The sequence below is a fragment of the Phyllobates terribilis genome, unplaced genomic scaffold, assembly GCF_046119375.1.
Source record: "Phyllobates terribilis strain yellow unplaced genomic scaffold, ASM4611937v1 Scaffold_1__5_contigs__length_1240528914, whole genome shotgun sequence".
Taxonomy (NCBI): Eukaryota; Metazoa; Chordata; class Amphibia; order Anura; family Dendrobatidae; genus Phyllobates; species Phyllobates terribilis.
In genome coordinates this window covers 401,815,195-401,830,218 of record NW_027362761.1, presented here as the reverse complement: position 1 = coordinate 401,830,218, position 15,024 = coordinate 401,815,195, and the positions used below count along the sequence as shown (strand labels likewise).

The 15,024-nt window shown below is 41.0% G+C and overlaps 1 protein-coding gene across 3 annotated transcripts in view; it reads left to right on the top strand.

Moving 5' to 3' along the window:
* The window catches only part of SRFBP1 (serum response factor binding protein 1), a 98,305-nt gene that overhangs the window by 69,471 nt on the left and 13,810 nt on the right, over positions 1-15,024 (top strand). For all 3 annotated transcript variants that reach the window (XM_073676908.1, XM_073676906.1, XM_073676911.1), the window contains exons 4-5: positions 3,167-3,238; positions 13,412-13,493. In XM_073676908.1, coding sequence (XP_073533009.1) covers positions 3,167-3,238; positions 13,412-13,493 — 154 coding nt within the window. The remainder of the gene's footprint in view (positions 1-3,166; positions 3,239-13,411; positions 13,494-15,024) is intronic.

Genomic DNA, 15,024 nt, shown 5'->3' with positions numbered 1-15,024 from the left:
CTAGTAAAGGCTAGGTATTCAGCTGGGGGCTGATATTAGCAGCCTGGGAAGCTCTGTGGGTATTACCCCCTTCCCAGGCTTCAAACATCTGCCCCAGCCGTCTGCTTAACCTCCGCTAGAGACTAAAATTAAGGGGAACCCCACGCCAATTTTTTTTAAATAAATCCTTTATTTTAACACTAAATGACAAGTACAGTAAGCAACACTGTCACTGTACTTCATATATATGTGACTGACATGTTTCTATCTAATCTATGTGTGAAGCTCTATTCTTTCTGTTCTAAATTGTCGGGAACCGGTGTATGCCGCTGATGAATTGCCGGCTTTTCATGTAATACATTCTACATTATTCTTAGTTGTTTTACTTCATGTAGAATTAACCTACAAGGAAAGAAAGGGTTTATTTTCATTCCGATATTTGTGTCCCATTGACTTGCATTGGTTTCCGGTATCGGAATCGGCGATATCCGATACTTTTTGGGTATCGGTCCGATCCAATCCGATACGATATTTCCTGATATCGGAAGGTATCGCTCAACACTATTCATTATCTGATAGTGGTGGCCAAGCATGTGCATTATTGCTCCTATGAAAGTGAATAGACCAGTGGTCACACATGGAAACTATTGGTCCTCAGGACCATTGTTCTAATGATCAGTGGGGATCCCAGCGATTTATTTCCTATCCTGTGCATCACTTATAAATTGTGCTCTGGGGTTTCCACTTTTAGTAATACTAAACCACCGGCTTTCAGTCATATGGTCGTGCATGGAGCTGCTAGAGTCACCACTCAGTGACCGTATTATGAGTGAGGGGGCTGTTAGAACTCCCAGGCACCTTGACAGCTCGCCTGTCAAAGTTCTGGGGTGTTCACACAGACGCCTCACTGTGTACTGAGCAGTGACTGTAGCCAATCCGTTCACGCCACTATGACTAAAAGCCACCGGCTCCCAGGAGGAATAAAGGTAATTTCCTCCTGGTAGCTGCACTTTTGGTAAGGCCACCAGACAGCATTGGAACGCTATTAACATGTGAATTAGCTAAATATATGCAGGTTATTAGTGTTTGGGGACATGACAGGTTCCCTTTAACAGCAGGTGTCCCACATAATAATGGTTACCAAGGAGCCCTGTCTACATTACAGACTTCAAAACTACAATGTGATGGTGCTTTATAAAGGAAATTCATTAAAAAAATGTTATAATATAATCCTGGAGGAGTTTTTCTTTTTTTCTGAAGCAGTTTTGAAGCGTTTTTAGAAGAGTTTTTTGCAGCCTTTTGATTGGACAGTGCCTAATTTAGAGTGGATACCATTGCTAAGAAGTGACATGCAGTTTAGTTTTCCACAAGGCGTTTCAAAACCTATTCAGAAAAAACTCCTCATATGAACAGCAAAGTGGGTTTCCCTTAGAAGTTAATAGGAAGCGTTGTTCAAGCTTTTTTGAGAAGGATTTTGAATCAGATCCACTTCAAATACTCCTCCAACTTAATGTGAACCTAGCATTATGTTTTGCAACAGTTGGGACTACTTACTGCATCTGCTGCCCTACATCTTTATAATGGTGAGAGAGCTTCCTACATGTCAATCTGTGGTTGGTACATTGGGAGGAACTTGATCTGTTACAGAACATACAGTATTTTGTAGGAAGAGATGCATAGTTTCCATATATCAGCCAGTAATCGATTTAGTACCAACACTCCACACACCATTTCCTAGTCCCTTTCTCAAACTGGAGAAATTAGTAGAAATTAGCAAATTTTTTAAAATTTACATTTGCCAAATACCCCAGAGTCTTCAATTGCCCTGAAAAGCATGTATAACACTTTTCTTTGCCCCACGCTAATCTTCTTTACTGCTGTGCTGTCACACGCACGATCAATCATTAGGCTGCGTTCAAACGATGCATTTGGGGTTTTTTCTGCATTTGTGGTAGGACCGCAGCATTTTTGCTGGCTTCTATTACTTTCACTTCCTAGCACTATGGCTAAGCTGTGACGTTTTCTAACTATCCAGATTCGGCATAAAAAGGCTGCTGCATTCTCTGCTTGTGAATTTATAGTCTCTTTACTGGTTGTGCTATGCAATGTGATGTGATAGGTACAGGCATTATGGGGAAGCCCATCAGAAGCCATGTGATCCTTCTCTGGCTGATGCACTTTTCTGCAATGTATAAAATGGTGGCAGAGTGTTCAGACTTCCTACAAATTCATAAATTCGACTTGAAGCAATTTGCTCAGCATTAAACCATAATCCTAATTAAAAAGAAGAAAGATCTGATTCTGCTATCCAAAATGTGATTGTTATGAATATATGATTTATAGTAGAAAACATGCTTAATGTGTTACCCATGCACACCAGGAAAACTTATCATGCCGTCAAGTGTTATGTCTTGAGGAAGAATTTAGATACTAAAATATTGTGGAAAATAAACTTTTGAGGCAAATGATTGACTGTCCACCTTGTGTTTTCCTCGCTCTAAGTTTACTACCTGCTATTCAGTGATGTCAGCGTTATGTAAGACGTCCAACCCTTTGAGATGGATTGGACCCCAGGGGATCTGATTTATCCTTGTGTTTTTAAAAATAAAAAAAAATTTAAAAATCACATTGTTCTTTTCACTCTAAAATTATGAAGCCTTTGGACGAAGTTTGCCTTTATCGAGATATCATTTACTTTATGACCCTCATTGATATGCAAATTAGCTACCCATTTTGCAAGGCTAGTTAAAGGGTTGGCCACTGAATCGTTAAGGGGAAGCTACTTAAAATACAAAGGAAATGTGTGATCTTTAAATTTAGGCCTTTTAGACATCATCTCATCTTCAACTTTCTTAACTGTTCAACATAAACAGTAATTTTGACCAGGGCTGCCCAAACTTGTACATGCCACTGTATATAGCTGGGCAGGAAACGTGCCGCACTTGGAGCCAGACAAAGCTGTAAAATCCTTGACATATTCAGAAGTGAATTGGGTTAACATTTAGCTTACATTTATTAATTAATAATGCAAAATGGTTCTCTTGAAGGGAGAAAATAGTAGTGCTGAGGTGCCCAACCTGTTCTAGCTCATCAGGGATTCATATGGCCACACTGGGTATTCAAAGTGAAAAATCCTAGTAAAGATGTGACTTTGATGTATTTTACATGCTTTTTTTTTCCCCAACAGAAGCTGAAACCAGATGTTGTGACCAAATATGCTCTTCAAACAGAAATTGCCTTTGACAACGTATTTAATAAGGTAATTATTATTTTTTGCATGGCTGCTATACTTATCTTCCATCTTAAATTGTGAAATTGAAAATGCACCCCCATCAAAATTGTTATCCTCTTACTATAGTGGAATCATCATATTATATAGTACTGTGTACTTACAATTGCTGATTTTGCCTTTCTACCCTCTTAATTCTTCTGTTTTCCATTAGGTCTGTGACATCAAATGATTAAAAGCTGACTAGCTGAATCCTTCTAAGCTCTATGTAGAAAGAGGAGGACCCCACTTAGAATCTTTTTTTTTCAGTACATTGTGGTAAATCCAATAGACTCTCAAAACCGTGAAAGAGATCATGACCTGACATTGGTTACACCCCAAGAAGAGTGCACTTATGTTCCAATGTTACATAAGTTGAATAACGGTCAATCAAGTTCAACCTTCCTCCTCCCATTGTACATTAATCTAAGATAATCTAACTCTATAAACGCAATGTGCCCGAATCCTGAAAGCTTTTTGGTCAGAATTCCAGCATAAAAGCTTTGAAAATTCACAAAATTTAGGCGCAAATCTGAGCTGCGACTTCTAGTGCCTTCACGTTAGTTTCTCCCAGCTCTGCCAAAAGGCAGAGGAGGGGCAGGACGAGACGTCATGAATTTGACGAGCGGCGGCCACAAATCTCCGCAAGGACTGGAGTAGGATTTGTGGTGAGTCGCACACCACTCAAGCACCTCTTCATGGATTAGGAGCGTCTGACTCCAGCACATCTCCTCATCTAGATCGGCGTGAACAACATCGGTCTTGATGAATCTGACCTATCGAATATGTGCACATTTACTAGTCCTGTCTAAAATTTAGACAACCTAATGAGACAACCGACGGGTGTACCAAATTGGGTGGCTCATTCTGCCTATATTGTTTAAGCCCCTTGCAAGAAGGTGGACACATGGGTAAAACACATTTGAGGTCATTCCATGTACCTCGGCTTTTTGGCTCATTTAGAATAGTAATTCCGCCCCTTTCGATCACTTATCTTGCTGCTCCTGATTTATAGCCTGAGGTAAGGTCAGTGCTACGTTTCTAAATCTCAAAGGCTGTTTTTCATGGAAGTATTCGCCAGATATATATTTGTATTTTGTCTATAGACCTCAATTAACCTATCGAGTACCAAAAAAGAGTAACCTTTGGCCAGCTTTTTTTTCGCTTTAAGAATACTGTGTAGGAGTGAAAAAGCTGCATCCTGGGCCATATGGGTTTTCTTTATTTTTTCTTTTCAGTGGGAGCCAGTAGGTGATATATCCCACTAAATGATCTTACGGTGGGAGTACATAACATGTGATAAAGGTAGGGGTGCAACTATACAGAATTTGCATTTTACCTTACACTTGCCCCTGTTCCTTTCTCGTCTCTGCTCTTCTTAGTCTCTTGGGTGAGTGACATTATTTTTATTAAACATTGTATCCTTTCCCGGCTTTATTTATTTATTTTTTTGTTATCAATTTAACTCCCCAGGGGCTATTTTTTCATAGTTCTGACTTGCAGATATCTACATCTTAGATTGCGAAATGCCAACCATTTCTGCATTCTGAAACCAAAGAAATGACACAACCTCAACTGAACTTGTGCATTTTAACTTGTTTTAACAAGCTGAAAACAGACTGCTGAAAGATGGCCACGTAGAAGGTCTGTGTAGGAGGTGCAATGCTTGTAATTTATGGTAATTTGGCGACTGATCACAGTTCATTAGTTTTCCTTACTGCCCTGGAGGAAGGAAAGGAGCAGGAGTATTTCTCCTAGAATTTGCAGATATGTATTTGAGTTGATTCGTGTTGGAGGAGCTTACACATCTTGTTAACGATCTGTGGATGTGAATTTTTACATACCGTGGTCAACAAGACTACTTTCGAAGAATGAAAGAGAAAATAACATTAGAATTATGACTTGCCAATTACAACATTTGGCAACACACATATCAATTGGACTCTCATCTGGCCAGTATTACAGTGAATATTGTCAAGCAGCTGCTCTTTATAGTGTGATGCTGGACCGTGATCCTTGCTCTTACCTGTCATGTACAATATGACAAAGCAAATGATCTAATTAAATCTCTGCTCAGGCGATGATTGCAATCTGAATTCCCATTTATCAACCAGGTGAAGTGCACATACCTGGCAGTCTGTGAACTATGCAAAGGTTGTTATGTCACTCAGATAACAGTGCTGCTAGCGTTCACTCAACAGCTACTTATCCCCTTCATCAAAGACTGGAGATTTTAACTTGACCAGATAGAAGTTTGATATGAGCTTTTTGCAGATCTGTAAAGACAGTAATGACCAGTAAAGCGAATCTGTTGAGGGTCTTGTACTTTGTGTTTCAATTCCTCACTATTGTCCCAATTCCTGTTTTCTGTGAGTGACTGGAAACCTGGACTGATCTCTGATTCAGAGTACATACAGTCTAACTAATCCTCTGTAAGCAAAACACTGCAGCAGCATATATGTGTCTCCATCACGGGCTCCAGACTGACAGCTCTTACCTGCTCTGCACATCGTAACAAGTCAGGGTTCATTGGCACATCTGTGTGAATGTCTGAACGCTGCCCTACTTTTTTTTTTTCTATTATTTTTATCGGACAGCACACAGACCCATTGAGTGTGTAATTTTCTGATCCTCAACATCTGATCAGTATAAGACAGGTATCCCTGTCATGCACGAAGGTGGCGCACGTGGTTCGTGGACCCACTGTGCCACGGACCAGACTTACCCTGGAGGGGCGTAACTAAGCAGCCACCTTGGTGTTCACTGGAGCCTCTGGTGGTGAGGTCAGACTTGTGCAGCATTTAGCTGCCAGGTGCCACTCCAGGGCGGCGTCCGGCAGTAGCAGCTGACCCCAAGGGTCAGAGACTTTTAATTCGGGTAGAGAGTCCTAGACAGGACGGCCACTTGGGACAGGAACAGACTGCGGCTTTGGATAGCTGACAGGATGGCCACTGGGACCAGTTTTGACTGTGCAGTTTCTGGATAGCAGATAAGATGGCCACTTGGGACAGGTTCAGACACACAGGTCTCGGGAAACTGTTCAGGTACCACCGATGCGGTCTCAGGGTACATATACCACAGATACAGCTTTAGGGAAATGTGTAACCTACTCAGGATGACAGGACAGAATAGGATATCACCATAATAGATTAATGGGAACACAGGATACGGGAATAACGTTAACAGACTAGGGACGGGGGACCTGGCAACATACAGTTGCACACACCAAACCACCTAACACTAAACTATAGGGGTTGCTCAGGCATCTCCCAATTGGAGAGGGTGCCTTTTATACAACATGCTTCCCAGCTATTGTCTTGGAGACATCTTGCAGTTGAGCACTTTTAACTAAATGCCTCCCAGCTGTTAGCTTGGGACATTTACCAGGGGAGCGCACGCATGCACTGGGCATGCCGCCAGGAGACACTGCTTCGTGCCCTGAGGGGGAAGCTCATGAGCACACTGCTGCTGCTGGGGCAGTGAGTAAGTTGGCGTCTCTGCATGGAGGGAGGAGGTGCACCATGCGGGGGCGCCAGCAGATGTTACCATCCCCAACCGGTTACTCAGGTGACCATGATGTGTGGCCTGATGCAATAGTGGTGTGGGAGTGCTTGATGCAATAACACCGAATGAGTGAAGTGGGAACACCTGCATGCAGGTACACTTGTTTGATGTGATTTCTGTGGGGAAGCTTTGGCTGTCATTGTACTGATAATGGAGGCTCTGGGTGGCGAGAGCTGGATATCAATACTTGAGGGAGATTGGGGTATCACTGCTTAGGACATGTTCTGAGTTTTTTTTCTCAAATCCATGGTTTTCACGGATGTATGAATGAACTAGTGACACTCTCTGCTCTTGGTCTGAGTGCTTACCGATTTACAAAAAAAAAAAATCGACCATTACACATTTATATGTGAATCCTTGCTTCATCAGATTTGTGAGCATTGTTCCCTGCTGTCATTGCTAGTCTGCTCTTCTATTACATCAGTGCAGGAGCGAGCCCACACATGACTCTCTCCTCTCTGCTGACATCGCTATATTTAGAAAAATAGAGCAGCACCTTTAATTAAGAAGTGAGGGTGTAAAGCCATGCTGCACGGAGCACCCTCATTTGCATATTACACTAAAGTTCATTCTTGGGGTCATGGGGGAACATATTAGTGCAACAATAAAAAATATTTTTTGGTTTCCTACCTCCTACAAGGCTTTGTGGTTCATTTGGGGTGTTAGACCCCCTTTAAGATCACCTTGCATAGGCTGATCAACTGCCCAATATTGTCTGTAGTACATTCCTGGTTTACATGAGGTTGTTCTGATCATCAGGAATACTTTTTAGTTTTTAGGCAGGCAAAAATAAAAATTAACGAGTGTTTTCTTGTTTGATCATGGGACCGGTTTACACCAGGCAATTGTCAGGTAAGAATTTTTGCAGAGGTGATCATCATCCCGAGTGAAGAATAAGAGGGCCCTCGGGGGGGGGGTGAGAACTTATTATAGTGAAGACAAGTTAAAGTGTAATGTTTACAGTCGTTGTATTCTGACATTGTTGTGTCTGCACCTTTTCTTCAGATTGCTGTCAGGTTTCAGGGGTTTATCTGTAGCATATCCTAGCTTCTGATATCTTCCAATACATTATTTAGAACATGTGACATTTGTACTGTGTGTCTGAAGTTTTTGTCTGCGTATCTGTTAATCATGTCTTAGATTTTGAAACCTGATTTGTTAGGTTTTACAATTGTTGAAAGTGCGTGAAAAGCTAAAGTTGGTGTTCGGTATTATTTAGATGTGTTTTAAATACTTAGCAAAAAAAATGACATCTTTGCATAGTAGATGGGTAGCAATATCCTTAAAGGTTAGCTGTTATTTTAAGTAACTATTCAGAATTAACTGTTGTGTGTGTACATAAGGAATGACACTATTTTGGGCCATTGACTCCTTCTCAAAAAACTCAGTTTTCACAGGCCAAATGTTTTGAATCTGACGTGTCACTTTCTGTGGTAATATCTTTGGCACGCTTCTACAAATGCCAGCGATTCTGACTCTGATTTTTCCATTGTACTTCATGTTCATGGTAAATCTAGGTAATGTTTTTTTTTTTTGTTTTGTTTTTTAATTATTAATGAAATTCTTCTGTCCTTTAAGGACAGCAGGATTTCACATCTCAAACTATTTATTTTCACATGTAGCGCTTTTAAAGACAAGTACAGCGATACCTTTAAGTCGCCCATCCATTCTAGCGTTACTGACAAATCTGTGTTTGATTGATATGCAAATGGCTATGGTAAATCTGAAGCCTCTGTCACTCCAGGCCTATTCCCCGCCTAGCGCTACTTCCCCCTGTTTGACAGCCTCTATGCCGAGTTACTTAAGGAGCCATCAGTCAAGCCGAAGGAGGCTGGGCGGGGAATAGAGCTGGAGTGACAGAGGCTTCAGACCGATTTATATTCATTTGGATATCAATTCACACATTGATTTTTCAATAATTGAGGAACAGATGGACCATGTAAAGGTATTTCTGGACTTCATCATGATTTTATACAAATTAGCTCTACTCTAGTAAGAAGAAAACAGTCTTCCTAGTACCTTCTTTACAACTAGTTACCCTCCGGAAACGCTATAGATGACACCGGAGAGGCCACGGCGGCTCACCGCTGTCTCATTGATTTGTGCTCTTTTTGGAGAGTAAGCCATGGCCAGACACGGCTGCAATCTAGCGGGGACAGCTCAGGTACTCTTCTTTCAGAGGCCCCAATTGACAAGATGGGAGAAGTTGTGCTTCTGGCCCCCTCTGCTTTAGGCGACATAGCACTAAATGATCATGATTTACTGAATAGAAGCATTAGCATTGCTGATTGTATTGGACCGATCACATGATCAATGAGTCAGTCCGGTCTAGCACAGCTGTTGGGTCATAGACCCACATTGACTTTGCAAGTTATTTTTTCTATATTTACTTAATAAAAAAATTAATTTGCACGTTTTAACTTTATATAAACCCCAAAAAGCGATGAAAAGAAATGAAACAAAGCCACATACAGGTGCATCTCACTAAATTAGAATATCATCAAAAAGTAAATTTATTTCAGTTCTTCAATACCAAAATTGAAACTGTCATATATTATATAGAGTCATTACAAACAGAGTGATCTATTTCAAATGTTTATTTCTGGTAATGTTGATGATTATGGATTACAGCCAATGAAAACACAAACGTCATTATCTCAGTAAATTAGAATAATTAACAAAAAACACCTGCAAAGGCTTCCTAAGCGTTTAAAAATGTCCCTTAGTCTGTTTCAGTAGGCTCCATAATCATGGGGAAAACTGCTGACTTGACAGATGTCCAGAAGGTAGTCATTGACACACTCCACAAGGTCCCAGAGTTCCAATTCTCATTTGGAAATCAAGGTCCCAGAGTCTGGAGGAAGAGTGGAGAGGCACACAATCCAAGCTGCTTGAGGTCTAGTGTGAAGTTTCCACAATCGGTGATGGTTTGGGAGCCATGTCATCTTCTGCTGTAGGTCCACTGTGTTTTATCAAGACCAAAGTCAGCGCAGCCGTCTACCAGGAAATTTTAGAGCACTTCATGTTTCCCTCAAGCTTTTTGGAGATGGAAACTTTTTGATATTCTAATTTAGTGAGCTGCACCTGTACAGTCACTCTAGTAGAGATGGGGGGGATAAGGCCGCTGAATTGCAAAGAAAAAGGGAAGAAAATGGTTGGTCATAAAGGGGTTAAATTTAAAAATGTCCAAGCCTCCTCTCCCCCCAATCTTTGTTGTAGGAGAGTCTGGAGGACCTCATACACATCAGCAGGTCATCTCCCCCCTCCCCGAAATTGACAGTCTGCTGACTTAAGGCCCATCTACTCCCCACCATTACACAATGCATACCACTGAAGCCATCATTTGGCCTATAACTAGCTCTCCAGATTTCCTCATACATAGCTGTGCTTTGCTGTGTTCTGCATGAGAAAGCTGCTGTCAGGCCCTCTGGCAGTGACTTATTTCCTGGAAAAGAAAGGGATCAGCTGGATCCTTTTCTTCCCCTAGAGATGAGTCGGGAGGCCCCCATACACATTAATGTTGGCCGAACCCACATATGTTGTCTGTGTATGGGGGCACTGAGTGAACAAATACTGACAAGCCGGTACCCCGGTATAACTGCGCATGCTATATGTGTGCACACTTCTGGATTTGTGATATCCATCTCTCTTTTTGCATGTATTCAGGTCAGCCAGTCATCAAGCCTGGGCCAGGAAAACTGTAATTCATATCTTTTACTACTTTCCTGTGAATTCACATTTTATAAATTAGGACTTCATATTAGTGACTGGCCAAGCTCTTCCTGTATGTTCGTTCAGCCAACAACGTGACTGTTCATTGTGCAGACGCCATGGTGATAATTTAATAGTCTATTTCTTTTGAAATGGCACAATGCTCTCCACTTGTAAGAGGAAGATGTGAGGGAGAAATGCAATTTACAAGCACATTGTGCACTGTGTGAGTATGACTACGTCTCGGTGTTCCATTACTGTTCCATTCATCGGGAAGGTACCACAATATTTCTTTACAGTCTATTCATCTGAAAAGCCGTAGCACAAAATGCTGTTATTTTGCCGCAGTCAGAAGACATTGCCTCATGTTTATTTACCGAATATGGGAAGTTTGGGCCGGTGGAAGCCGAACCCTGCGCTGTGCTCTTAAAGACTAGTTTAAGCACACGCCAAACATAAGGTGCCATTGTTTGGAGAAAATGCTATTTTCCAAGTCTTAATGAACAGAAAACTATTTATCTAAACTGGTGGATTTCCAGGGAGTGGATCTAGTGATGTAATGACAGAGGCAATCAATGAATGTGTGGTGCTGCCCCAGACTTCTTAAATGAATATTTTTTACATTTGTAGCTCATACCCCATACACGTGATGGGGTTCCCCAACTAAAATATGTTTATATATTATTTTAAGGTAAGAATCCTATATCGCACACTAAATATCGTGGTTAGATAACAGATAAGGCTCTGGTCTGACTGGGCCCAGGTACAACATGTCCCATAATATCCAGCAATTGACATACCAATAATAGACATTTCTTCTGTTACAATCCATGTGAATACACTAGCAAGAAAACTTGTAGTATTCCCCATCACATAGAGCTTATATAGGGCTTTGCCCCTTTTTAATTTACTTTAGCTAAGGGGGTTGTCATCTACTGGACAACCCCACTTTAATTTAGGACCCAAATTAAAATAACCGTATATTCTCACCCCCGCAACGTCCGTTTTCTGGCGATGGCCGTGCCACTGTGATTTGACATTCTTGTCATGAATGGCTGCCCTTTGGCCCCAGCTCCATCAATAAACCTTGAGAGTGTATGTTGGCTCTGATGAAAGTCAAGGCTGCAGATGACGAACTGTTAAGATGTTTGTGATCCCGTTCTGTGAGGCTTGTCCGGTTTCTCCACATCTGAGAAAAACAGTCTGATTGTTCTGATTCTGAAGAGTTTGATCAGAGTGGCATCAGTTTTTCTTGGTTGTGGAGAAAAAAAATTTGTTGGTCCATGAAAAATTGGACCACACTCTGAATGCATTCCGATTTTTTTTTTTCATAGACCCATAGACTTGCATTGGCTATTTTGATTCAACACTTGGATCAAAATCGGATATGCCTCCAATTTTTTTTTTTTTCCGCAGACTACTCAGTCTGAGGAAGAAGTTGGACATGGGCACAACCCCATAGAATGTCATAAGTATGAGTGCTATCTGTGAAAACCATGGCTAGCACTTGTCCTAGAGAATGAGCCATGTGCATAAGCCCAAGTAGGAGGAATTGCACAGCTTTGGGAAGGTGTAGAATTGAAATATGTGCTTTAACTGAGCAACTGAAACAAATGACAAACTGCTACAATTTTGAGCAGATGGGCCGCATTCTTTCTAGACAGACTACATATGTATAATGGATCACATTGCCTGAAAAATGCCTTATCCTACAGCTTTGCACCTATGCTATGTAATAAACAGCCTTTATATTTGTAGAGTGATTTTAGCTGATTTTGTTTACTTCAATACCCATGATATTAAAGCTTTCTCCTCCATTTTTATCAGATGTGACAGTAAGAATAGTTCAGCATACATTACTATTCTATCAACATAACCCTATTGGCTCCATTTGGTGTTGTTGGAATCAATTGTACAAGAGAAGACAAAGACCGATATAAGTAAATGTGAAATATTCCATAGATCCCATACACATTAATGTCAGCAAAACCAACTTTTTTATTTACAGAATTGGGAGACTTGTGTGCCTCTAAACTCTCCGTTACATATGCATGCAGATAAGTCGCTGCCGGATGATTCTACTGTGTTTGGTTCACTACACACTCTCCATAGAGCACACATGAATGCTCTATCGAACCGAGCATTCATATATGTGGGGGAATTGAAAAAATTACCCGCTGAATGATTGGGAATTATTTAAGGTGAATGGCCGATTTAAAGGGAATCGAGGGAAAGCCTTTTTCTCTTAAATCCCTATCCATTTAGTCCCAAAATCTAAGCTATTTTCCAATATACTTGCTTTAAAAATTCCTTATCGTTCCCCAACTACACTAACTGCTTTTTGTATTTTTTTTTTTTTTTCCTATTTCCTGTCTGATGCTTCGTTTGAGTATCCCAGTGCATGCTGGGACAAGAGACCGGACACTGTGGACACTGTGCAAGGGACACAGCAGGGACCAGCCCCTGAAACGAGCGTCACTGATGACTCTGTTTCAGGGCGGGAGCAGGGGCTGTGACTGTGACTGCAGCCTCTGCCCCCTGATGACTCTTCATCTGCGTATCCCCGCAGGCACTGGTGATACTTAAACAAATCGTCATCAGACAGGAAATGGGGCGGAAAAAATTACAAAAGCAGTTAGGGAACGGTAGGTAATTTTTAAAGCAAGTATATTAGAAAATGGCTATAGATTATGGGACTAAATAGGGAGTTAGGACAAAAATGCTCTGCCTTTGGACCACCCCTTTAACCTCTTAAATCTCCTGATTGGTCTGTTGTGAAATTGCTCCTAATTAGCCTTTTTCTTGCAGCTTTCGACTTGTTTTCTGGATGATTAAATACTTTTATTTATTGCTTTTATGTCGTCATTTTTCACTTCTTTTCATTGATAGGCAAACAGCACAGTGGAAACGCGAGCAGTCACCAGATTAGCCACACATCCCTTGATTAAGAAGAAGATATCTGCTATTAAAGGTAAGATAGAGGGTCTGTAATTCTTACATGATTGTGTTATGGGCCTTGGAATATTTTGTAAACTTTACTGTGGTAAGAAAAAGATACTTTCCAACTAGGCATTTCTGCTGAGGACCTGCTGTAACAAAAACATGGAAATGCTACAGCATTAAATGGAACCTGTCACCATAAAAATGTAGTCCAATCTGCTGCCATCATATTACAGATCAGGGGAGCTGAGTGGATTGATATATAGTTTGTGAGAAAATATTCAGTAAAACCTGTGTTTTAATCACTTAATCGTTTGCTTTTTCAGTGAGTTTTGCTCCAGCTTTCTTTGTATAAATGTACACAGAGAGAGCGCTGTCAATCACTGATGGGACCGCCCACTGCTCCAAAAATCCCAGAAAGCGCAGAGGATTATATGTTTAAAATACAAATTATACAGAACATTTTGTCACAAAACTATATATCAGTCTACTCTGCTCCCCCTGCGCTATGACATGGTGCCTGCAGATTGAACTGCATTTTCATGGTGACAGGTTCTCTTTAAAGGGTACCTATTATTTGCAAAAAGTTTTTATATATTGTAAAAATAAAAAAATGTGGACCATTGATTGCAAACAAGAGTTATTTGGCACACACAAAATTAATTTCCCTAACAAATTCATTCAAGACCACATTGCAAAAATGAGTACAACCCATTGAAAGTCTTAATAGCAAAGCTAAAGTTTAGACTACAAAATTCTAATTTATGAATAATGAGACCTACCTGTGGTTGAAGTCTTGTTGAACAGACAGTTGCCTATAAAAGGTCGTTGCATAACAAAGAAAACCCCTTCCCATTTCAAATTGTCAGCAATGGCACCACATAGAAGAGAAATGTCACAAGACCTGACAGAGAAAATAATTTTGTTACAGAAAGGTGAAGGCTACAAGAAGATCAGTAAAGCTTTACTTATCAGTCAGAATACTGTAGCAAAAGTGATACAAAAATTTAACAAAGATGGAACTGCAATCATCTCATAGACGTGCATGCCGACCACGGAAGTTTAAAACATAAACTGGAGCATCTTCTAATTAGAAGGGTGGAAGGAACTTTGTGCTGAAAGACACTATGGGCCTGATTCATTAAGACCGGCATTGCGCACATCACTCTTAATGAACTGGGCTTACTGGAGTAAGAAGTACCTTATTCAGAGGCATACGTCACTTAATGAATTAGGCCGGCGTCACACCCAGTGTATGGCATCTGATGCGAGAGCATTGGATGTGATATGCTAATGACACTCTGCTCCTGCTCTGCTGCGAGGGTGAACCGAGGGTCTGTGCTCTGATCCTCTCAAATGGGAGAATCGCAACACAGCTGCGGAGGAGACAGAGAAAGTTATTTCTCCATCTCCTCCATAGCCTGACTCTGCGTATATCAGACTGCACTAGGATGACATCTGAGTGCAGTCTGATGTTTCACTCGCAGCCATAGACTTGTATGGGTGTGAGTGAATAGAGTCTCGCTGCAAATCACAGCATGCTATGATTGTTCTCTCATGCC